Source organism: Necator americanus, chromosome V (genome assembly GCF_031761385.1).
Source record: "Necator americanus strain Aroian chromosome V, whole genome shotgun sequence".
NCBI lineage: Eukaryota > Metazoa > Nematoda > Chromadorea > Rhabditida > Ancylostomatidae > Necator > Necator americanus.
In genome coordinates this window covers 27,328,841-27,352,733 of record NC_087375.1, presented here as the reverse complement: position 1 = coordinate 27,352,733, position 23,893 = coordinate 27,328,841, and the positions used below count along the sequence as shown (strand labels likewise).

Sequence of the window (23,893 nt, the reverse complement as noted above, 5' to 3'; positions counted from 1 at the left end):
TTAACGGATGGGTTTCTGATACTCCTTTCGCGCTAAACGGAATGAATATATCCGAGTGCTCCAGCTATGTATATCATAGTCGGGAAACTAACATGATGAATGACCTGATCTACGAGCTGCGCAAAAGGAAACGTCCACCCAGGGGCATCGAGGATATAGTGAAGAGGACTAAGAACTTCTGGCGCCAGGCGCACCAACCTATTCAACCTATTCAACACTACCGTTCTCCCTGCTTTCACCTGCACTTCACAAACGTCGCCATTCGCGAGCAGTAGAAAAAAAACGATCAGCGTCACAGAACGCTCAATCGAAAGGGCGGGGCTAGGACTATCTTCCTGTTCGCAAGACAAAGCAGGGAACAGTTCACTCCGACCGATCGAAGAACAGGGACCCTGCTGAATATACCAGGGAAGTAAAATTGGGTGGGCCGCACACGTAATGCGTTTCAGCGACAATCGCAGGACCAGACCCACAGGCGACTGAATACCACGCACCATCAAACGTACTGCAGAAAGGCCGCCGACTCCATGGTCAGATCGCTTTACGAAGCCTGTCGAACAAAATTACTTTGCCGTTCGAATCCCTCGCAAGAAGAGAAGCCACTTGACGACCCTTGCGATCGGGATAATGGAAGTATTACTGGCGCCCGCTCGAGCAATTTGGTCAACAACGGAAGCCAGGTGATACAGGTGATATGTGCTTGATGTTATGAAACACGATTACATTCTCTAAACGGCAATGATCTTCACGTGGTTCGAACATTCGCAGGTAAGGGAAAGTGGAAAGTAAATATCCTTATACCTCAAAAACCGTTTGCAATTCAGCTTTCTATAAAGAAACGCAAAAGTAGATCCCACTGTGTCCTCTATGTTTTGCATTAACACTTTTGGAAACGGCCAATGCAAAATATTGGATTAGATGAAAAACTAATTTATTGGATTGATTGAAAAAAAAAAACCACGAATTGTCTATGATTGTAACAGTTTTGTATCGCTGGCAAAAATTTCCAGCAGGTAATAAGCACCTCAATAAATAAAGGTTCGGCGCTAGCCATGCTTTCTTACAAAGAACTCAAGAAATGCAAGCTCCGAAGACACAACCTCACCCTAAAACCGAGTTATCGGTGATCGAATAAGTGATAATATAGAACCATCAGAGCAAAAGGTAGGGTGGTGCATTGTTATAACCGTCTGTACTGCTACCGGTCCAATATGAGTTTCTACAAAGGGTACGTTGTCATTTAGCATAGCGTCGCATAAAACTTCGTGTAATCGATGGCAGCATCACCAATTTTAAATCAGTGAAAATTAAGTCAAGACATGATTTTATCATGTCTTGACTTAATTTTCAGTTTTTTTTTTATGTGCCTGAGAGAATATTCCGCAATAGTCGGCCAAGCAATAAAATGCAAAGCTGATCTCAAAAACTCAAAAAACAAGAAAAAGTTCCGAAACTTTTCAACACCCAGCAGATAAGCACACCTCGTCGAAGTTCATTTAGAAGTGTCAATGAGTAAAATTTTGGAGAGGAAAGTGACACAACTGCGAAATATTTACTATTAAATTTATTTACTTCAACCACCAACAGCGATAAAAGTGTAACCAAGTGAAGACGACCAAGGGAAACAGTGATCTGAGCTTGCTAGTGTAAGAGTTGTGAGCAGTTGTAATTGAATTGTAAATACGATCCATAACCATCTCGCACACCTTCGGGAGACCACTGTTCCATAACGAGCACAAAGAAAAGTTATCTTCGCTTCCAAATGAGAGGTGTTCCTGAAAAACACGATACCATATAAAATGCAATGGGGAGGTCTTTATAAAAGCATCTCATTAAAAAAAACAAAAAAAAACAATATTCCGAACCAGGATCGAACTGGTGACCTTTAGATCTTCAGTCTAACGCTCTCCCAACTGAGCTATCGAGGCTCACAATGAGAAACTGGTTGCTCTTCCAGAGTTTCTTAACACTGCTGAGAAACACGTTACTCGGTTAAAGGCTCAGGGAGTATGTGCTCATCCCTTTATTTTCAAAACCATGGCCCGAACCAGGATCGAACTGGTGACCTTTAGATCTTCAGTCTAACGCTCTCCCAACTGAGCTATCGAGGCTCACAATGAGAAACTGGTTGCTCTTCCAGAGTTTCTTAACACTGCTGAGAAACACGTTACTCGGTTAAAGGCTCAGGGAGTATGTGCTCATCCCTTTATTTTCAAAACCATGGCCCGAACCAGGATCGAACTGGTGACCTTTAGATCTTCAGTCTAACGCTCTCCCAACTGAGCTATCGAGGCTCTCAGTTAGAAACTGGTTCCACTTCCTGAGTTTTTTTTACACTGTTGAGAAACACGAAACTCGGTTAAAGGCTCAGAGAGTATGTGCTCGTCCCCTCATTCAAAAAACATTGCCCCGAACCAGGATCGAACTGGTGACCTTTAGATCTTCAGTCTAACGCTCTCCCAACTGAGCTATCGAGGCTCTCAGTTCGAAACTGGTTCCACTTCCTAAGTTTTTTTACACTGTTGAGAAACACGAAACTCGGTTAAAGGCTAGAGAGTATGTGCTCGTCCCATCATTCAAAAAACATTGCCCCGAACCAGGATCGAACTGGTGACCTTTAGATCTTCAGTCTAACGCTCTCCCAACTGAGCTATCGAGGCCCTCAGCTAGAAACTGGTTCCACTTCCTAAGTTTTTTTACACTGTTGAGAAACACGAAACTCGGTTAAAGGCTCAGAGAGTATGTGCTCGTCCCCTCATTCAAAAAACATTGCCCCGAACCAGGATCGAACTGGTGACCTTTAGATCTTCAGTCTAACGCTCTCCCAACTGAGCTATCGAGGCCCTCAGCTAGAAACTGGTTGCTCTTCCAAATTTTCTTTAAACTGTCGACAAACACGAAACTCGGTTAAAGGCTCAGGGAGTATGTGCTCGTCCCCTCATTCAAAAAACATTGCCCCGAACCAGGATCGAACTGGTGACCTTTAGATCTTCAGTCTAACGCTCTCCCAACTGAGCTATCGAGGCTCACAATTAGAAACTGGTTGCTCTTCCAAATTTTCTTTAAACTGTCGACAAACACAAAACTCGGATAAAGGCTCAGGGAGTATGTGCTCATCCCTTTATTTTCAAAACCATGCCCCGAACCAGGATAGAACTGGTGACCTTTAGATCTTCAGTCTAACGCTCTCCCAACTGAGCTATCGAGGCTCACAATGAGAAACTGGTTGCTCTTCTAGAGTTTCTTAACACTGCTGAGAAACACGTTACTCGGTTAAAGGCTCAGAGAGTATGTGCTCGTCCTCTCATTCAAAAAACATTGCCCCGAACCAGGATCGAACTGGTGACCTTTAGATCTTCAGTCTAACGCTCTCCCAACTGAGCTATCGAGGCTCACAATTAGAAACTGGTTGCTCTTCCAAATTTTCTTTAAACTGTCGACAAACACAAAACTCGGATAAAGGCTCAGGGAGTATGTGCTCATCCCTTTATTTTCAAAACCATGGCCCGAACCAGGATCGAACTGGTGACCTTTAGATCTTCAGTCTAACGCTCTCCCAACTGAGCTATCGAGGCTCTCAGTTAGAAACTGGTTCCACTTCCTGAGTTTTTTTACACTGTTGAGAAACACGAAACTCGGTTAAAGGCTCAGAGAGTATGTGCTCGTCCCCTCATTCAAAAAACATTGCCCCGAACCAGGATCGAACTGGTGACCTTTAGATCTTCAGTCTAACGCTCTCCCAACTGAGCTATCGAGGCTCTCAGTTCGAAACTGGTTCCACTTCCAAAGTTTTTTTACACTGTTAAGAAAAAAAAAACTCGGTTAAAAGCTCAGAGAGTATGTGCTCGTCCCCTCATTTCAAAAAACATTGCCCCGAACCAGGATCGAACTGGTGACCTTTAGATCTTCAGTCTAACGCTCTCCCAACTGAGCTATCGTCTTTTTTTTAAAAAATTTTTTTTTCTTTTTTTTTTTTTTTTTTTTTTAAAAAACACGAAACTCGGTTAAAGGCTCAGAGAGTATGTGCTCGTCCCCTCATTCAAAAAACATTGCCCCGAACCAGGATCGAACTGGTGACCTTTAGATCTTCAGTCTAACGCTCTCCCAACTGAGCTATCGAGGCCCTCAGCTAGAAACTGGTTCCACTTCCTAAGTTTTTTTACACTGTTGAGAAACACGAAACTCGGTTAAAGGCTCAGAGAGTATGTGCTCGTCCCCTCATTCAAAAAACATTGCCCCGAACCAGGATCGAACTGGTGACCTTTAGATCTTCAGTCTAACGCTCTCCCAACTGAGCTATCGAGGCCCTCAGCTAGAAACTGGTTGCTCTTCCAAATTTTCTTTAAACTGTCGACAAACACGAAACTCGGTTAAAGGCTCAGGGAGTATGTGCTCGTCCCCTCATTCAAAAAACATTGCCCCGAACCAGGATCGAACTGGTGACCTTTAGATCTTCAGTCTAACGCTCTCCCAACTGAGCTATCGAGGCTCACAATTAGAAACTGGTTGCTCTTCCAAATTTTCTTTAAACTGTCGACAAACACAAAACTCGGATAAAGGCTCAGGGAGTATGTGCTCATCCCTTTATTTTCAAAACCATGCCCCGAACCAGGATAGAACTGGTGACCTTTAGATCTTCAGTCTAACGCTCTCCCAACTGAGCTATCGAGGCTCTCAGTTAGAAACTGGTTCCACTTCCAAATTTTCTTTAAACTGTTGAGAAACACGAAACTCGGTTAAAGGCTCAGAGAGTATGTGCTCGTCCCCTCATTCAAAAAACATTGCCCCGAACCAGGATCGAACTGGTGACCTTTAGATCTTCAGTCTAACGCTCTCCCAACTGAGCTATCGAGGCTCACAATGAGAAACTGGTTGCTCTTCTAGAGTTTCTTAACACTGCTGAGAAACACGTTACTCGGTTAAAGGCTCAGAGAGTATGTGCTCGTCCTCTCATTCAAAAAACATTGCCCCGAACCAGGATCGAACTGGTGACCTTTAGATCTTCAGTCTAACGCTCTCCCAACTGAGCTATCGAGGCTCTCAGTTAGAAACTGGTTCCACTTCCTAAGTTTTTTTTACACTGTTGAGAAACACGAAACTCGGTTAAAGGCTCAGAGAGTATGTGCTCGTCCCCTCATTCAAAAAACATTGCCCCGAACCAGGATCGAACTGGTGACCTTTAGATCTTCAGTCTAACGCTCTCCCAACTGAGCTATCGAGGCCCTCAGCTAGAAACTGGTTGCTCTTCCAAATTTTCTTTAAACTGTCGACAAACACGAAACTCGGTTAAAGGCTCAGGGAGTATGTGCTCGTCCCCTCATTCAAAAAACATTGCCCCGAACCAGGATCGAACTGGTGACCTTTAGATCTTCAGTCTAACGCTCTCCCAACTGAGCTATCGAGGCTCACAATTAGAAACTGGTTGCTCTTCCAAATTTTCTTTAAACTGTCGACAAACACGAAACTCGGATAAAGGCTCAGGGAGTATGTGCTCATCCCTTTATTTTCAAAACCATGCCCCGAACCAGGATCGAACTGGTGACCTTTAGATCTTCAGTCTAACGCTCTCCCAACTGAGCTATCGAGGCTCTCAGTTAGAAACTGGTTCCACTTCCTAAGTTTTTTTACACTGTTGAGAAACACGAAACTCGGTTAAAGGCTCAGAGAGTATGTGCTCGTCCCCTCATTCAAAAAACATTGCCCCGAACCAGGATCGAACTGGTGACCTTTAGATCTTCAGTCTAACGCTCTCCCAACTGAGCTATCGAGGCTCACAATGAGAAACTGGTTGCTCTTCTAGAGTTTCTTAACACTGCTGAGAAACACGTTACTCGGTTAAAGGCTCAGAGAGTATGTGCTCGTCCTCTCATTCAAAAAACATTGCCCCGAACCAGGATCGAACTGGTGACCTTTAGATCTTCAGTCTAACGCTCTCCCAACTGAGCTATCGAGGCTCTCAGTTAGAAACTGGTTCCACTTCCTAAGTTTTTTTACACTGTTGAGAAACACGAAACTCGGTTAAAGGCTCAGAGAGTATGTGCTCGTCCCCTCATTCAAAAAACATTGCCCCGAACCAGGATCGAACTGGTGACCTTTAGATCTTCAGTCTAACGCTCTCCCAACTGAGCTATCGAGGCCCTCAGCTAGAAACTGGTTGCTCTTCCAAATTTTCTTTAAACTGTCGACAAACACGAAACTCGGTTAAAGGCTCAGGGAGTATGTGCTCGTCCCCTCATTCAAAAAACATTGCCCCGAACCAGGATCGAACTGGTGACCTTTAGATCTTCAGTCTAACGCTCTCCCAACTGAGCTATCGAGGCTCACAATTAGAAACTGGTTGCTCTTCCAAATTTTCTTTAAACTGTCGACAAACACGAAACTCGGATAAAGGCTCAGGGAGTATGTGCTCATCCCTTTATTTTCAAAACCATGCCCCGAACCAGGATCGAACTGGTGACCTTTAGATCTTCAGTCTAACGCTCTCCCAACTGAGCTATCGAGGCTCTCAGTTAGAAACTGGTTCCACTTCCTAAGTTTTTTTACACTGTTGAGAAACACGAAACTCGGTTAAAGGCTCAGAGAGTATGTGCTCGTCCCCTCATTCAAAAAACATTGCCCCGAACCAGGATCGAACTGGTGACCTTTAGATCTTCAGTCTAACGCTCTCCCAACTGAGCTATCGAGGCTCACAATTAGAAACTGGTTGCTCTTCCAAATTTTCTTTAAACTGTCGACAAACACGAAACTCGGTTAAAGGCTCAGAGAGTATGTGCTCGTCCCCTCATTCAAAAAACATTGCCCCGAACCAGGATCGAACTGGTGACCTTTAGATCTTCAGTCTAACGCTCTCCCAACTGAGCTATCGAGGCTCACAATTAGAAACTGGTTGCTCTTCCAAATTTTCTTTAAACTGTCGACAAACACGAAACTCGGTTAAAGGCTCAGAGAGTATGTGCTCGTCCCCTCATTCAAAAAACATTGCCCCGAACCAGGATCGAACTGGTGACCTTTAGATCTTCAGTCTAACGCTCTCCCAACTGAGCTATCGAGGCTCACAATTAGAAACTGGTTGCTCTTCCAAATTTTCTTTAAACTGTCGACAAACACGAAACTCGGTTAAAGGCTCAGAGAGTATGTGCTCGTCCCCTCATTCAAAAAACATTGCCCCGAACCAGGATCGAACTGGTGACCTTTAGATCTTCAGTCTAACGCTCTCCCAACTGAGCTATCGAGGCTCACAATTAGAAACTGGTTGCTCTTCCAAATTTTCTTTAAACTGTCGACAAACACGAAACTCGGTTAAAGGCTCAGAGAGTATGTGCTCGTCCCCTCATTCAAAAAACATTGCCCCGAACCAGGATCGAACTGGTGACCTTTAGATCTTCAGTCTAACGCTCTCCCAACTGAGCTATCGAGGCTCTCAGTTCGAAACTGGTTCCACTTCCTAAGTTTTTTTTACACTGTTGAGAAACACGAAACTCGGTTAAAGGCTCAGAGAGTATGTGCTCGTCCCCTCATTCAAAAAACATTGCCCCGAACCAGGATCGAACTGGTGACCTTTAGATCTTCAGTCTAACGCTCTCCCAACTGAGCTATCGAGGCTCACAATTAGAAACTGGTTGCTCTTCCAAATTTTCTTTAAACTGTCGACAAACACAAAACTCGGATAAAGGCTCAGGGAGTATGTGCTCATCCCTTTATTTTCAAAACCATGCCCCGAACCAGGATAGAACTGGTGACCTTTAGATCTTCAGTCTAACGCTCTCCCAACTGAGCTATCGAGGCTCTCAGTTAGAAACTGGTTCCACTTCCAAATTTTCTTTAAACTGTTGAGAAACACGAAACTCGGTTAAAGGCTCAGAGAGTATGTGCTCGTCCCCTCATTCAAAAAACATTGCCCCGAACCAGGATCGAACTGGTGACCTTTAGATCTTCAGTCTAACGCTCTCCCAACTGAGCTATCGAGGCTCTCAGTTAGAAACTGGTTCCACTTCCTAAGTTTTTTTACACTGTTGAGAAACACGAAACTCGGTTAAAGGCTCAGAGAGTATGTGCTCGTCCCCTCCTTTAAAAAACATTGCCCCGAACCAGGATCGAACTGGTGACCTTTAGATCTTCAGTCTAACGCTCTCCCAACTGAGCTATCGAGGCCCATCAGCTAGAAACTGGTTGCTCTTCCAAATTTTCTTTAAACTGTCGACAAACACGAAACTCGGTTAAAGGCTCAGGGAGTATGTGCTCGTCCCCTCATTCAAAAAACATTGCCCCGAACCAGGATCGAACTGGTGACCTTTAGATCTTCAGTCTAACGCTCTCCCAACTGAGCTATCGAGGCTCACAATTAGAAACTGGTTGCTCTTCCAAATTTTCTTTAAACTGTCGACAAACACGAAACTCGGATAAAGGCTCAGGGAGTATGTGCTCATCCCTTTATTTTCAAAACCATGCCCCGAACCAGGATCGAACTGGTGACCTTTAGATCTTCAGTCTAACGCTCTCCCAACTGAGCTATCGAGGCTCACAATGAGAAACTGGTTGCTCTTCTAGAGTTTCTTAACACTGCTGAGAAACACGTTACTCGGTTAAAGGCTCAGAGAGTATGTGCTCGTCCTCTCATTCAAAAAACATTGCCCCGAACCAGGATCGAACTGGTGACCTTTAGATCTTCAGTCTAACGCTCTCCCAACTGAGCTATCGAGGCTCACAATGAGAAACTGGTTGCTCTTCTAGAGTTTCTTAACACTGCTGAGAAACACGTTACTCGGTTAAAGGCTCAGAGAGTATGTGCTCGTCCTCTCATTCAAAAAACATTGCCCCGAACCAGGATCGAACTGGTGACCTTTAGATCTTCAGTCTAACGCTCTCCCAACTGAGCTATCGAGGCTCACAATTAGAAACTGGTTGCTCTTCCAAATTTTCTTTAAACTGTCGACAAACACGAAACTCGGTTAAAGGCTCAGAGAGTATGTGCTCGTCCCCTCATTCAAAAAACATTGCCCCGAACCAGGATCGAACTGGTGACCTTTAGATCTTCAGTCTAACGCTCTCCCAACTGAGCTATCGAGGCTCACAATTAGAAACTGGTTGCTCTTCCAAATTTTCTTTAAACTGTCGACAAACACGAAACTCGGTTAAAGGCTCAGAGAGTATGTGCTCGTCCCCTCATTCAAAAAACATTGCCCCGAACCAGGATCGAACTGGTGACCTTTAGATCTTCAGTCTAACGCTCTCCCAACTGAGCTATCGAGGCTCACAATTAGAAACTGGTTGCTCTTCCAAATTTTCTTTAAACTGTCGACAAACACGAAACTCGGTTAAAGGCTCAGAGAGTATGTGCTCGTCCCCTCATTCAAAAAACATTGCCCCGAACCAGGATCGAACTGGTGACCTTTAGATCTTCAGTCTAACGCTCTCCCAACTGAGCTATCGAGGCTCTCAGTTCGAAACTGGTTCCACTTCCTAAGTTTTTTTACACTGTTGAGAAACACGAAACTCGGTTAAAGGCTCAGAGAGTATGTGCTCGTCCCCTCATTCAAAAAACATTGCCCCGAACCAGGATCGAACTGGTGACCTTTAGATCTTCAGTCTAACGCTCTCCCAACTGAGCTATCGAGGCTCACAATGAGAAACTGGTTGCTCTTCTAGAGTTTCTTAACACTGCTGAGAAACACGTTACTCGGTTAAAGGCTCAGAGAGTATGTGCTCGTCCTCTCATTCAAAAAACATTGCCCCGAACCAGGATCGAACTGGTGACCTTTAGATCTTCAGTCTAACGCTCTCCCAACTGAGCTATCGAGGCTCACAATTAGAAACTGGTTGCTCTTCCAAATTTTCTTTAAACTGTCGACAAACACGAAACTCGGATAAAGGCTCAGGGAGTATGTGCTCATCCCTTTATTTTCAAAACCATGCCCCGAACCAGGATCGAACTGGTGACCTTTAGATCTTCAGTCTAACGCTCTCCCAACTGAGCTATCGAGGCTCACAATGAGAAACTGGTTGCTCTTCTAGAGTTTCTTAACACTGCTGAGAAACACGTTACTCGGTTAAAGGCTCAGAGAGTATGTGCTCGTCCTCTCATTCAAAAAACATTGCCCCGAACCAGGATCGAACTGGTGACCTTTAGATCTTCAGTCTAACGCTCTCCCAACTGAGCTATCGAGGCTCACAATGAGAAACTGGTTGCTCTTCTAGAGTTTCTTAACACTGCTGAGAAACACGTTACTCGGTTAAAGGCTCAGAGAGTATGTGCTCGTCCTCTCATTCAAAAAACATTGCCCCGAACCAGGATCGAACTGGTGACCTTTAGATCTTCAGTCTAACGCTCTCCCAACTGAGCTATCGAGGCTCACAATTAGAAACTGGTTGCTCTTCCAAATTTTCTTTAAACTGTCGACAAACACGAAACTCGGATAAAGGCTCAGGGAGTATGTGCTCATCCCTTTATTTTCAAAACCATGCCCCGAACCAGGATCGAACTGGTGACCTTTAGATCTTCAGTCTAACGCTCTCCCAACTGAGCTATCGAGGCTCACAATGAGAAACTGGTTGCTCTTCTAGAGTTTCTTAACACTGCTGAGAAACACGTTACTCGGTTAAAGGCTCAGAGAGTATGTGCTCGTCCTCTCATTCAAAAAACATTGCCCCGAACCAGGATCGAACTGGTGACCTTTAGATCTTCAGTCTAACGCTCTCCCAACTGAGCTATCGAGGCTCACAATTAGAAACTGGTTGCTCTTCCAAATTTTCTTTAAACTGTCGACAAACACGAAACTCGGTTAAAGGCTCAGAGAGTATGTGCTCGTCCCCTCATTCAAAAAACATTGCCCCGAACCAGGATCGAACTGGTGACCTTTAGATCTTCAGTCTAACGCTCTCCCAACTGAGCTATCGAGTTTTTTTTTTTAAATTTTTTTTTTTTTTTTTTTTTTTTTTTTTTTTTTAAAAAAAAAAAATTTGTTTAAAGGGTCTGGGGGGTTTTGTTCTCCCCCCCTTTTAAAAAACTTTGCCCCGAACCAGGATCGAACTGGTGACCTTTAGATCTTCAGTCTAACGCTCTCCCAACTGAGCTATCGAGGCTCACAATGAGAAACTGGTTGCTCTTCTAGAGTTTCTTAACACTGCTGAGAAACACGTTACTCGGTTAAAGGCTCAGAGAGTATGTGCTCGTCCTCTCATTCAAAAAACATTGCCCCGAACCAGGATCGAACTGGTGACCTTTAGATCTTCAGTCTAACGCTCTCCCAACTGAGCTATCGAGGCTCACAATTAGAAACTGGTTGCTCTTCCAAATTTTCTTTAAACTGTCGACAAACACGAAACTCGGATAAAGGCTCAGGGAGTATGTGCTCATCCCTTTATTTTCAAAACCATGCCCCGAACCAGGATCGAACTGGTGACCTTTAGATCTTCAGTCTAACGCTCTCCCAACTGAGCTATCGACTTCCTTTAGTATTTGTATGCGAAGTTAAAGTTTCTCGAAATTGCCGCAGAACACGATGGCATCTTAAATGCTTTGGGAAGTTGCACTCATCGTTTCATTCGAACAAATCGGTCCGAAACAGGATCGAACAGGTTATAGTTATGTCTTTAGGGTAACGCTCTCCATAGTTACCAACATAGGAGGCTTCAACGCCCTGATATCTCGATTATTTCTTTATTTTATTAACTTTATCCAGTGTTATAGCTCTTTCAATTGTGGAGATTACAGCATAGCTGTAATTGTGGTCATCGGAGCCTTTTCGTACGCATTCTACCTTTGGTACCACGATGAAAGTCAAAGAAAACGCAAGCGTAACGATTTCAAATTTTTGTTCATTCAAGTGATCCACATCTGTGAGAGAACACTCTTGCAGCCAAGTTCGCTAAGGTTGATGGACCAATTCAATTGCCTGGAGAATTGAAAGGTGTCGAACCGTCACCGAGTGTTAAAGCATTGAGAGCAGTAAGAGCACCTACCAATGCTTCTTTTTTAATCAAGTGCTATTCTTTCTTTTAGAGAACACCTACTGGACGTCGTAAGAGCTCTGCGGCTGCTACGCCATCCGTATGTTCTAAAGATTGCATCCCATTTTTACACATCTCTGATGTTTCTTGCACAACTTACATCTCTACGGGACTTTATCTACTAGTGTACGCTTACTCTTTGTAGTTAATACGGTTCAACCATCTTCAACCATCGGATTACTCACCGATTGTACGACACCATATTCGAGAGTGTTATAGATCGGACATCTTTCACGAGTAAACGAGAGCTCGTGATGATTGATACAGAACAGTGTGTCTTATCTAACGTCTGGTAGCTCGACCACAACGAGCCGATGTAGCGTTTCTTTATTTGTTGCTTCATTCTCTACAATGTGGGCAACACTAAGAATTCAATTGACACCTTTCTGGGGTGCTGGCAACAGCCTCAGTATAGTAACATAGTAGTACATACATAGTACATGGTAACTTGTTTGAATTTACTCGAAATTTGGAAAACTCCCGCAATGGTTTTTTGTTGGGTGGCATATCGAATTTTCCGAATATACTCGTTTAAAGAATGAGAGCCATGCTTCCAGCAGTGAATTTCAGGTGTAGTGGTCGAACCAGTCCTGCTCTTAAATTCCAACTCTGTGGTTCGTCTTGGTCGTCCTCCGCCTCTGTTAATGTTTTTTTAACAGTTTATTTTAGAATAATTTTTTTTCGATACGCAATTGTTCAAGTCTTCACGCATTAGAATAGGCTTGCTTTATCTTGTGTGTAGAAAGACTTGTTGTGATTCGAGACACGTTCCTTATCGTAAATTATTATATTCTGTTTTCTTAATAAGTTATGTTCTTTCATATTATGTGAAAAATGTTTTTGATAAAAACATGGTAACCGCCTTTCTACAACTGTAAAAAAATCCAAATGATAGATGGAGCCCGCTGCTTGTTGGTATTGTTAATAAGAATAACGAAGTAGACCAGGACAGAGTTCGTAGTTTTGCAGCAGAATGTTTTGATTATGTATTATTCTCCCCAATTTTCTACCACAACTAATTTACTTTTCCCGGCAGACGCTGCACTTTCCCCGACTTTTTACCATTGACTGTGAGTTAAACAAAGAGTTCTCTTCTTCATTTGTGCAAGATGAAAAACTTCTAACAACTTTCATCCTTGTAATAAGGGGTCAGTTTTATTTGTGAGGTATCCATCTTCGCAGAAACAATAGTACTAGAAAGTTGTTGTGTGGAGCCAGAAGTCATTTTTTTTTCACCATGGTCGTCCGAATTTATCGACCGCGGAGGGATGAAAGGCTTGGTGAGCACTAGGGCGGATTCGAACCTCCGGTAGATAGTGCAGGAATCTCTAACCGCTACACTACACCCACTCCTAAGTACGATTAACCCTTGATAATGAAATATCTGCTAGAAAGGAAAAAGGCGTTGGAAGTCGTAACCGCATAGCGAAATTATAAGCCGGTTCTAGCACAGCAAAAATACAAATAAAGTGTCTGCACTAAGAATCTGCGCCGGCACAGAAATGGATCCTTCTGATCTACGTTTAGCCTTTCATCTCCTTGCTGGAACGGAGAAAGCAGTTTCACGTCACCGTGAGTCGTACCAAATCAGTACTATTTCGACTATAGCCTTTCTCACATGGTTGGCGCATCTAGGTCTTTGCTGATCTTATGGAGAGTGTAGTTACCTCAGTTGTCATCCGTAGGACATAACTGTACCATCACAGAGAAGTTCTGCGCAACTCATCGTCTATGGGAGCTACACCTAATCTTTGTTGAATGTCGTCGTTGCAAATGCGGTTAAGGCGAGTGATAATAACCGTTCATCGCAACATATTTGTCCCCATGATTTCCAGACATTCTCCCTCTTTGGCCGCAAACCAGCCCGCCAGACTACGTCTCAATTCAAATGATGGTTCCATATAATATTATCTCGGGACGCTCACGCAGCAAGAGCACATGAGTTTTGAATAGCAGAATAAGCTAGAAGTGAGCATTACAACATATCTAAGCTAACAAAGGCAGTTGAGCATCTTTTAAAGTGCAGCAGTAAGCCTTGCGGAGAGCACGATCAACCAAAGTTCAGACTGCCTTTGGTTCCGTACCTCTGCGATGTTTTTCATTACTTCCTCCAACAAATGTTTCGGGGGTGGCGAACCAACCCAACATCTGCCCGATGTATTCTGGGGTCAAAACGACATAAAGCACGATGCAGGCCAAAGCAAAGCGGTGGAGATGGCGGTTGGAATGGACAACATGGAACTGCGGCAATGTGTGGTGCAAACAAGGGTCCCCACTCGATCCTAACCGCTTCACTCCAAACGCTCTTCAAACGCTGCCGATAACGCAACAGTACTGTGTTTCATGTCGTTTACATGCATAGAACGTGTTGAAGGTATGGTTCATTCAACAAACTACACAAATTCCGCCACGAAACTCTCAATTGGTACTTCCCAGTTCTCGTTTTTTCTAGAGCAGTTAGTGTAGTTCTACTTGTATAGTCGGTTCAAAATGAAGTGCCGGCGCTCTCGGCGTAAGTGCGTAACTTGTTGCACTCGGAGCAATGCGCTGGCGCTAGAAGTTGAGGTGGGCTCTTTGCTAGCTCGACTGAGCTCTGGAAACCGGTTCAATCGCAATCGTCAGCTCCACGGATCCATTTCGAGCGCAGTCGTCAGGTTTAACTCGTTTCTACACGACAACTTATTGTTATTGCTATTATTAAGGATATGTCCCATATTATGACGCGACTGTCCCCCTCCTCACAGAGGTGTATCGGTCTTGAACATAGCTCTACAGAATCTCTTCGATCTTCTGCGAGAGCTTGCACAGAATCAATCCATTCTTCGCTATTCCATATACTGCAAAACTTTACGTCTCGCCTGAACTGCCTATCCACCTCGAGGATCCCCACGTCTCCTACCATCAACTCAATCCAGAACTGTTTTCGACTAGTTGGCCTCTTCCACCCCGAACCCAACAACCTCAGGATTCGTTGAGCAAGGTGATTTGCCGTTCTCCTTAATATAGAGAGGCGAAGACGATTTTCTGTAGCCATTTTTGATGGCGATGTAAGATGTTGATCTCTTCCATTTGTCCTCCTCCGATATAATACATCGACTTCCGCGTAAAGATCTTCATTGTGGCATAGGCCAAAAGTAGCTAAGTAGCCGTAAAAGAAGTTTTCGTTCCGTGCAGTCAATCCTTTCCATCACCATAGGGGATGCTGTCCAAGTCTCCGATCCTTACATCATGATGGGCCGAATTGCGGATAGGTAGACTCGCAGCTTGACTTCGTTGGTGATGGTGGTCGACCACAGGTATTTCGTCAAGGAGTTAAATACAGCAATGGTCTCAGCCCATCTTTGCTGAGTATTTTTCTCGTAGCTGCCGTTGCTTTTCAGCATACAGCACAGGTAACAGAACTCATCGAAATCCGACCGATTGTCATTCCACCTTAATTCCCAAGGTCTCGAAGAGACCCACATCTGCTTGCATTTGCGAGGGCGTATGTGTAGTCCATATGCTGCAGCCATTTTCGACACAAGGTTGACAACATTTTGAAGTTTCGCGCTGCTTTCCGCGTATATAACAACATCGCCAGCGCACTCGTGATCGGTCAAGGGACACCCCGATGGTGCGAGGACGATGTCTGTAGGACACTGATCGATGTCACCTTGCATGAAGTCGCCGATGACGTTGTTCAGGAATGAAAAAAGTTGAACAGGAACGCACGGTCTTTCATCTTACTCCTGTCAGCACTTCAAACGGTGTTGTAGGTCCGGTTGAGGTTCGAGCTGCAGCAGTTGCCAGTAGATACATGCTACTAAAGAGGCGAACAAACATTTCCGCTACTCCCCCGCACGGATTGCGTTGAGAAGACGCCCTTAATGAGGAGAGTCGAAAGGGGCTTCAAAGTTGAGAAAAGCCAATTGCAATGGCTTCGAGTACCGTTGACAGATTTTGATCACTCACTTGGTCAGTCATCGGTTAGGATGAAACCCAGCTTGCTCGTCGCGCGGTGTTCCTTCGCGATGTTTATTGAGTCAGTCCAGGATAATCCGCTCTGAATGCTTGCAAATAACGCGCAGCGAAAGATTGTTTGATAGTTCCTCGGACCCAGGACGAATAACTTCTTGTGGAGGCGAATTATGATAGATATGATGTCTTCACGAGTTATCCTTTCGACAACCCATATCGGACGGATGTTTTTTTTTTCAATGTCTGGCGCTATAAATTCTCTCTGAGACGCTTTTCTTGGTTTAAATCCCACTACTGCGAGAGGCATATGCAAAGTTAAACCTGGATTTTGTTTCCACAGATGCAAAGGCGAACTTCTGCGGCATTAGAACCGGAAGCGTTCCCCGTGCAGCATCCTGAAAGCTCTTTGTAAAAAAAAATCGCATGTTCCTGGTCGAATTCGTGTTGGTATTCCAATACGAATTGACGTACGCTGACGGAATTTCGTTCTGCATTTTTCGTCTCTCAGACCTGCCATGGCGATTTTCGGTTGAAGAGGAGCTCCTCGGTTCTCCTTGTGGAACCGTATCTCGAAGTTGAGAAGAACTGGACAGTCACAGTCAAATGCGACGTCCCAAGCAGCTGCAGATTTTCGGATATTTGAATTAAGAATGTTTCTCATCAGAACGTAGTCAAGCTGTTTAAGAGTTCTCACCTTCCGCTTGTGCTGTTCTTCAGGCCTAAGATAGAGACCTTACCCCGTTAGCTGATGGCGCTGATGATTCCTCTTAAACGTGGGAGCGATGATGAGCCCGTCTGTTCACATGGTTCTACCAGACGATTCCCGTTATCCGACGTGCGCTGCCTCCGCCGGATAACTCTTTTCTCCTAGCACATCGGTCGTTGTTCCATCTTCGCGTTTGCGTCGATTCTGACAATGACCAACTGCAGACTTAGTATTTGAAACACCAACGCATTCAGTTCATCATTCATCGTGTTCATAGAAGGCGTACTCATTGTTGTCTTCAGCGCTTTCCGTAAGTGCATGGGCACCTACGAGTACCGAATTTGCACCCTCTGCGATCCCGTAGTCGCGCAAACGCGCGTCTAGACGACGTTGAGCCAAGTTCCTCCACTAGGATGTTGTAGTCGTTCCTCACAACTACTGAACAGCCGCCTATCTTCTTTGATCAGCATCGCCGCAGTAGATACTGTAGTCTCCGATACTGATGACGAGCCAAGCTCTGGTGCGTGTTTCTAGAAGCGCAGCAAACGACACAAGAAGATATCGTAGAAACCTAAACAGGAAGGTTTGTTGGAGTTTCGTTCGATACTGTTCGGCTGTTCAGCGAGGCGAAACGAATGGTTGTTGCCAAAGATTCCATGCTCCCTTTCAGGTTATGGGCTTAAAGACATCACTCCACGAATCTGAGGTATTACAGATTTCAGGTGGAGTATTCGTATACGGGATGGGAGACTATGGAAAGGGGGGTGATTCCGTCCATTTCTTCCTAATTGCCGTAAAAAACGGCCCGGAAGATGCGGCTTCAGGCGTTCTGGCGCACCATTTTCTGCAAGATGTTCGACCGGAGCGCCCCAGCCTTGTGCGGCGCCGCATCCTCTGGGCCGTTTTTCACGGCAATTAGGGAGAAATGGACGAAATAACCCCCCTCTCCATAGTCTCCCATCCCGTATACGAATACTCCACCTCAAATCTGCACCACCTCAGCACTTCTTTGCAGTGTATGGGAATCTTGCGCCGTACAACTGCGCACGTTGTATAGCTCGTACGTTCCCAGTGTTTACAGTCAAGTGCCTGACTAGGTTTAGTTAAAGCGGAGCCACCACGAGCAGGTAGCAGCCAGACTTGTATATGCGGTCCCGATCCGACAATACAGTACAATACATACACAATAATATTATGATTATTTGAAAAGGTTGGCATGAACAGTACTGAAATGGGAAGAACGATGTCTAACGAGTCGGGTATATCATATTAGCAGTCATCATGCTTTCAATGTAGGACCAGCATAGAATCCGTGTAAATTGAGCACGACGGCTACTGGGACTGTACCACGCGGTTGTTTCCATTTAGCAACTGAGTACTGATTTTTTTTCCTGTATTTCCTGGTTCACGTATCAACTGACGTAAATCGAAGCGACCATCAATATTCAAGTATCTTCTGAAAACGTGAAGTGTGTACGTAACACATGTATATAAAATATATAGTATATAAAAGATATATATAGTATATGAAAGAAAACATATATGCATGTGCATATAGCATATAAAAGAAAACATGTCTACACTTCCCGATTCACAATATATCATCAGTACTTTCCCATACGTTGTTGGAACATTAAGAGATTATCAATTTCCTGCTGCTTATTTCAAGTATATACCCGACTTGCTAAACATTATGATTATTATTTAATCGCCTAGGGTGGGTGTTTCACAGTCGGTCGCAGTCGGTAAAACGCCCGACTGTTACACCACAACCGATCGATAGCTGAAAATCGTTCTAGTGTCAACCTGGTAAGTTGGTACTAGACCTGTTTTCTGATGAAGCTGCGTATCCTAGATGGAGACAGCGATTGGGATCTATGGTCGCAACATCGCTACCTCCACTCGGAGTGCAGAGATGAGCGTGGCTAGCGACCGTCCACCTCGCTCCGCAGCTCTGGTTCGAGCGCAGTCGCTTGCACATTTGTACAAGGCTTCAGGTCAGAGTTTGTATAGTTCTGTCACGACTATATAGTTGAGATTACTGAAAAGTAAGCAGTTCGGGACGGCGAAAATATGACAAACGGCTTCCTGTCAGCTTGTACCTTCACTTCGTGTTCACTGTTGTCGTTGTTTTTTCTTGTTACCACGTGTGAATATGGCTCATCTTAGGAGCATAGAAGCGAGAATGATGATCTACCTGTTGCAATTCCATTCAGTAGTGCTGAACTAGAGGTGAGATTTGATTGAATCTATTAAATGTCTCTGTGATAATGCTCCCGAACAAAACAGGAGAGATGTTTACGTCATTTTCTTTTCATAGATCTTTTGTTCAGCTTTAAAGGCATCACCCCACGAATCTGGGGTGGTGCGGGTTTCAGGTGCGTTATACCTGCACGGGGTCGTAGATTATAGGGAGGAGGGTGATTCCGTCCATTTCTTCCTAATAGCCGTAAAAAACGGCCCGGAAGATACGGGTTCGAGCCGTACCACCCCAGATTCGTGAGGTGATGCCTTTAACTAATGTACAATACTAAGAATTCCAGAAAACTCAAAATTTCAGATAGAATACGGTAAGGATCCTACCGCTCGTTCACCTGAAAACCTCGAACACGTGGTACTTATTTATTATTGCTCTTCATAAGTCTTTTGTCCATATTTCACCTATTATTCAAATCCATGTTTTTATAAGACTTACGTGAGCAAAACAATGCAAAATAGTTTATGAAAGCTTGCCTAATCGCACTCGAAACCTCGCGGTGAAATGCCCTGGATAGTATCGTGGAAGAACCCCTGTTAGCATCACCCATCGGTGCAGTTCGCGATGGTCCCACCTCGACTTCAAACAACCCATATACGTTCACAATCGATGTGATCCATTCTGGAAAATGACTGCTCAGTCTGCAAGTCCTATCTTCTTGAAGCCTCGGCAAAATCTTCCTGAATTCGACTTATGTTTTTTTTTGTGGAACTTTATTTATGACATGACTTCTCACCAATCTAGTCTTTAACAAAGACCTAAAGATGGTTCGAGCTGTTTGAATGCTATCCATATCCCATCTAACTCCTCCTCTTTTCTTGTTAAAGGAAACATACCACCAGTCTGGGGTGGTACGGATTTCAGATGGAGTATCCGGGGTCGTAGATTATGGAGACCGGGGTGGTTCCGCTCATCTCTCCCTGAATCACTGCAAGCAGCCGGCCTTTGAATGCTGTTTTGTACGATGCCTTCTTTTGCAGCGCGCCACCTTTGCACGCGTAGCGCCGCCTACTGCCTATCGGGGCGGTCCGAATTGATTTTCGACGAATCGCGGGGCGGAGGCGGCGCAAGCGGTGGGACATTGCAATAGATGGCGTCGTACAAATCAGCATTCTGGAGGCTGCTGTTTGCAGTGATGCAGGGAAAGATGGGCGGAACTATCCCCGTCTCCATAATCTACGACCCCGTATACGGATGCTCCACCTGAAATCCGCACCACCTCAGATTCGTGTTATACTGTCTTTAACTGTTGATATCGTTCTGAATACACCACTGAAGAACTCGGAAGAGGAAAACATTATCTCACCGACTTGCGAGGCTGGTGAACCACAGCTGTCTTACAGATCTACACACTGTGCAGTATCCTTAAGTGTTGTCGTCTGAATAATGTTAAGGAACTGCATGCGGGATAATTGGTATTGTTGTTATTGTCCCATCACATCCAGTTCCTTAACATTATACGGAGAATAATACTTAAGGATGTCGTACAGTGTGTAGGCTTCATTCGCTTGGGCGGCAGTCTATAGGAACGCGGTGGTTTACCAGCTCCGCTATTCGGTGAAGCTGATTTCTGTTCCTTTTGGAGTTCTTGCATGGTTTACTTAGAACGATATTGAGGCTTTGCAAGGACAGAAGAGGATTTTGATAAAATACGCACAGCATCAGTCTCACTAAAAACTTGCTGGCACAACATGCGAGCATAAATAAGTAGTCATTTTATGTCTTTATGGCTTCCAAAGATTCTTGTGCCATTTCGTGTACTAAACACAGATTTAGCTAAGAGACCAGCGGATTCTCCGTTAAAGGCATCACCCCACGAATCTGAGGTGGTGCGGATTTCAGATGGAGAGTTCCTATACGGGGTCGTAGATTATGGAGAGGAGGGTGATTCCATCCATTTCTTCCTAATTGCCGTAAGAACGGCTTGGAAGATGCGGCGCATGCACAAGGCTGGCGCGCTCCAATCGAACTTGTTGTAGAAAATAGCGCGCAGGAACGCTCGAAGCCGTATCTTCCGAGCCGTTTTTTACAGTAATCAGGGAGAAATAGACGGGATCACTCTTCTCTCCATAATCTACGACTCCTTGTAGGCATAACGCACCTGAAACCCGCACCACTTCAGATTCGTGGGTGATGCCTTAACGCTTATTCGTTACTCCATGCCACCTACGTTTTTTCTGCTCTACCATATCAAACCCGTTATCTGCTCTACAACTGAACAAAATAAGGAGAAGTCAAAGGATTTTGTGCTGGAATAAAGACAAAGGTAGTCGGATATATACCCTACTGAGAAATATGTTCGATGTAACGACTGAAGGATATATACGAACAATGCCGGAGAAGAGCACGGCGAAACAACCAACTTTTATGGTCAGCTCGGAAGCACTCCGATGGTTCATTTCATACTATGCCGGTTTATTCTATTGATTTCTATTCAACAGTCTTGCTATATTGCCCTATATGCTTTCGCCATATATTGTACTTCTCTTGAGTTTTCTGATTATTCGTTTTTTAGAAGCCCGCTCAACTTTTTTCACCTGAGGATACCAACGTAAGTTTTGTGACTATGGACATCCTCTGATATCCTTCAAAAGAATGAAAGATGATTATTACTATTTCGTTTTGTTTGCAGGAAGAAATCAAAGTGCATACGACACCTATAAGGCCGAAAAAACCTGAGAAAGACAGTAATTCAACAAAAACCGCTAAACAAGCAGAACCTAGCGCCGTGAAATTGCAAGAAGAGTCGAAGACAACTACAGCGCGACAAGAAGACGTCATGCCGGTTGATTCCATGCAAAAGGAAGGACTGAGAGAAGAATTGATGAGAAAAGGCCTGGGAGAGGTAGATCACCGACTCGTTTCGTTCAGCGGTTAACGTAAAATCAATTCAAATAAGATTGACCAAACACTTTCCATACAATACCAGATTTCACTCTTTTAAGTGTCAACAGTGACTGCTAATGTATAAACAGTGAGATAGGTCCTAGCTCCAATTACGAAAGAAAAATAATTATAAGAAATAGGAGACTACATAAAGGAAGAAGAAAGTCAAAAAAAAGTAGAGAGACAAAAAGGTGACATGTATTCGAGAAGAAACAGCTTTCAACGTTCGTGTTTGTGAAAACTGGTCTCCTGTAGACATCTTTCTCTATGTTGCTTCAAAGCACTAATAATAGGAAAGTTTAAACAAAATATATCCTAGAAACCCAAATGAGTAGTTAGTATAGATTGAAGATCACTACATAAGAAGAGAAAAACTGTAAAGTTGGAAAACTTTCAGAGATAGTTTGGATTTAGACGTAGCTAATCAGGATATTATGAAGGGCATGAGGAGAAATCGATTAAATGTTCGAGGTTTGAAGACCGCTTTTTTGCATAGACTGAGAAAAGGAAAAGGTGGAGATAGAAGATCGCTTGACCACTTTTTTTCTTGATATTATGTTTTCCCTTTTGTGCGATGGCCGGCTACACACTCTGAAGACGATAGGAGATGCGTTAGGAGTAGTGCTCGTGCTAAGTGTTCAAAGTAACTCACTTATTCCTGCACACTTTTGATTGTACGAAATAAAAAACCTCCGGACCCGATAATAATGGAATGTACCTTTTTAGGGTGAAAAAACATCGTATAAATCATTCGCATCATAAGGCGTCATTCTTTTTCGTGCAAAACACTTTGTTTTCTTTTTTTTTCAGGCATTAGATTCAGAATCGGACATGAAAGACAAGGAGTATGTTTAATTTCGGATCACATTATTCTTCTTGGAATTTTTTTTGTCATTTTTAGATCACAATCACCGCTCTTAGTACCATCACGAACAGCAAGTGATACAAGCGTCATGAAAACATCGCATTGTTACTGCAGGTAGAATAAATGATTATTTATTTTCCTCTGTGACTATCTCTACTCCGTTTTTCCTTCCAGAATAACCAACAAGAGCAAACCGCTCAAGGACAACTCTTGCCTCTTTGATCCTAATGTTAAACTAAAATTAGTGCCGACAGAGGTTTGAATTTGATAGGTTTTATTCTTCTATCTTTGTTATAAATACCTACTAAATAATCCAGTCTCACTTTAGACTCACCCCATCACTTACTCACGCTACAATCCTATTCGTCTTATAGATCCAATAGGTGGGCCTGATCCAGACTATGCTTCTTTATAAAGTTCTGTTTATGTTGGGATGGGAGCAATTTGAACTCGCTATGATGTGTAGCTGGGTTAAAGGCATCACCCCACGAATATGAGGTGGTACGGATTTCAAATGGAGTATTCGCATACGGGATCGTAGATTATGAAGAGTTGGGTGATTCCGTCCATTCCTTCCTAATTGCCGTAAAAAAATGGTCCAGAAGATATGGCGTGTGCAGACGACTCGCGCAGTCCAATCGAACTCGTTGTAAAAAATAGCGCACCGTAGCGCTCGAAGCCGTATCTTCCGGGCGGTTTTTTACGGCAATTAGGAGGAAATGGACGGAATCACCCTTCTCTCCATAGTCTACGATCCCATGCACGAATACTCCACCTGAAATCCGTACCACCTAAGATTCGTGGGGTGATGCCTTTAAGGCCGGTTAGCATGATATTGTTGGAACACGCAGTTCTCAGTTTCACTTTCCACAGAGGTAGTCTCGGATTAAAGCCATATAACTGAAGTGGGCTCTGGTTACCGCAACTAAACACAACCGCATTTCTCCAACAATCGCAAACAAATCATTACCAGATTTCAAAGTTACAGAACAATACTTTTTTTTTTGAAATGCTTATTCAACTCAAAGATTAATAACAGTTTACTATTGCAGATAGTATTACGGAGCTCACACAAAAACCTTTGGAAAATGATCCTGGAATTGAAGAGCAGAATTTTCTTACACCATTTTATCCTATAGTTCATGCTATTTCCTATGCACATTGGCATGCAAAAATGATCGATGAACTTATCAGAAACAAAGACTTTGTCGAATAA

General features: G+C 43.9%; 2 protein-coding genes across 5 annotated transcripts; one reads left to right on the top strand and one right to left on the bottom strand.

Annotated features, from left to right (window-relative positions):
• Positions 1-1,211: 1,211 nt before the first annotated feature.
• RB195_015375 (uncharacterized protein) lies at positions 1,212-23,893 on the top strand (the record flags this gene model as incomplete). Of its 4 annotated transcripts, none has more annotated exons than XM_064206059.1 (13): positions 1,212-1,228; positions 11,711-11,793; positions 11,856-11,944; positions 11,999-12,046; positions 18,839-18,901; positions 19,230-19,283; positions 21,442-21,477; positions 21,559-21,771; positions 22,623-22,657; positions 22,714-22,791; positions 22,852-22,933; positions 23,006-23,060; positions 23,730-23,893. In XM_064206059.1, 13 exons carry the CDS (start codon positions 1,212-1,214, stop codon positions 23,891-23,893), a joined length of 1,017 nt encoding a protein of 338 aa, XP_064061939.1. The 4 variants fall into 4 exon arrangements, with proteins under 4 accessions (XP_064061939.1, XP_064061940.1, XP_064061943.1 ...); XM_064206060.1 differs by having other exon boundaries at positions 11,687-11,793; XM_064206058.1 differs by lacking the exon at positions 1,212-1,228 and adding an exon at positions 11,511-11,594 and having other exon boundaries at positions 11,679-11,793.
• RB195_015376 (uncharacterized protein) lies at positions 15,228-15,665 on the bottom strand (the record flags this gene model as incomplete). The annotated part of the gene is made up of 1 exon (XM_064206062.1): positions 15,228-15,665. One exon carries the CDS (start codon positions 15,663-15,665, stop codon positions 15,228-15,230), a length of 438 nt encoding a protein of 145 aa, XP_064061942.1.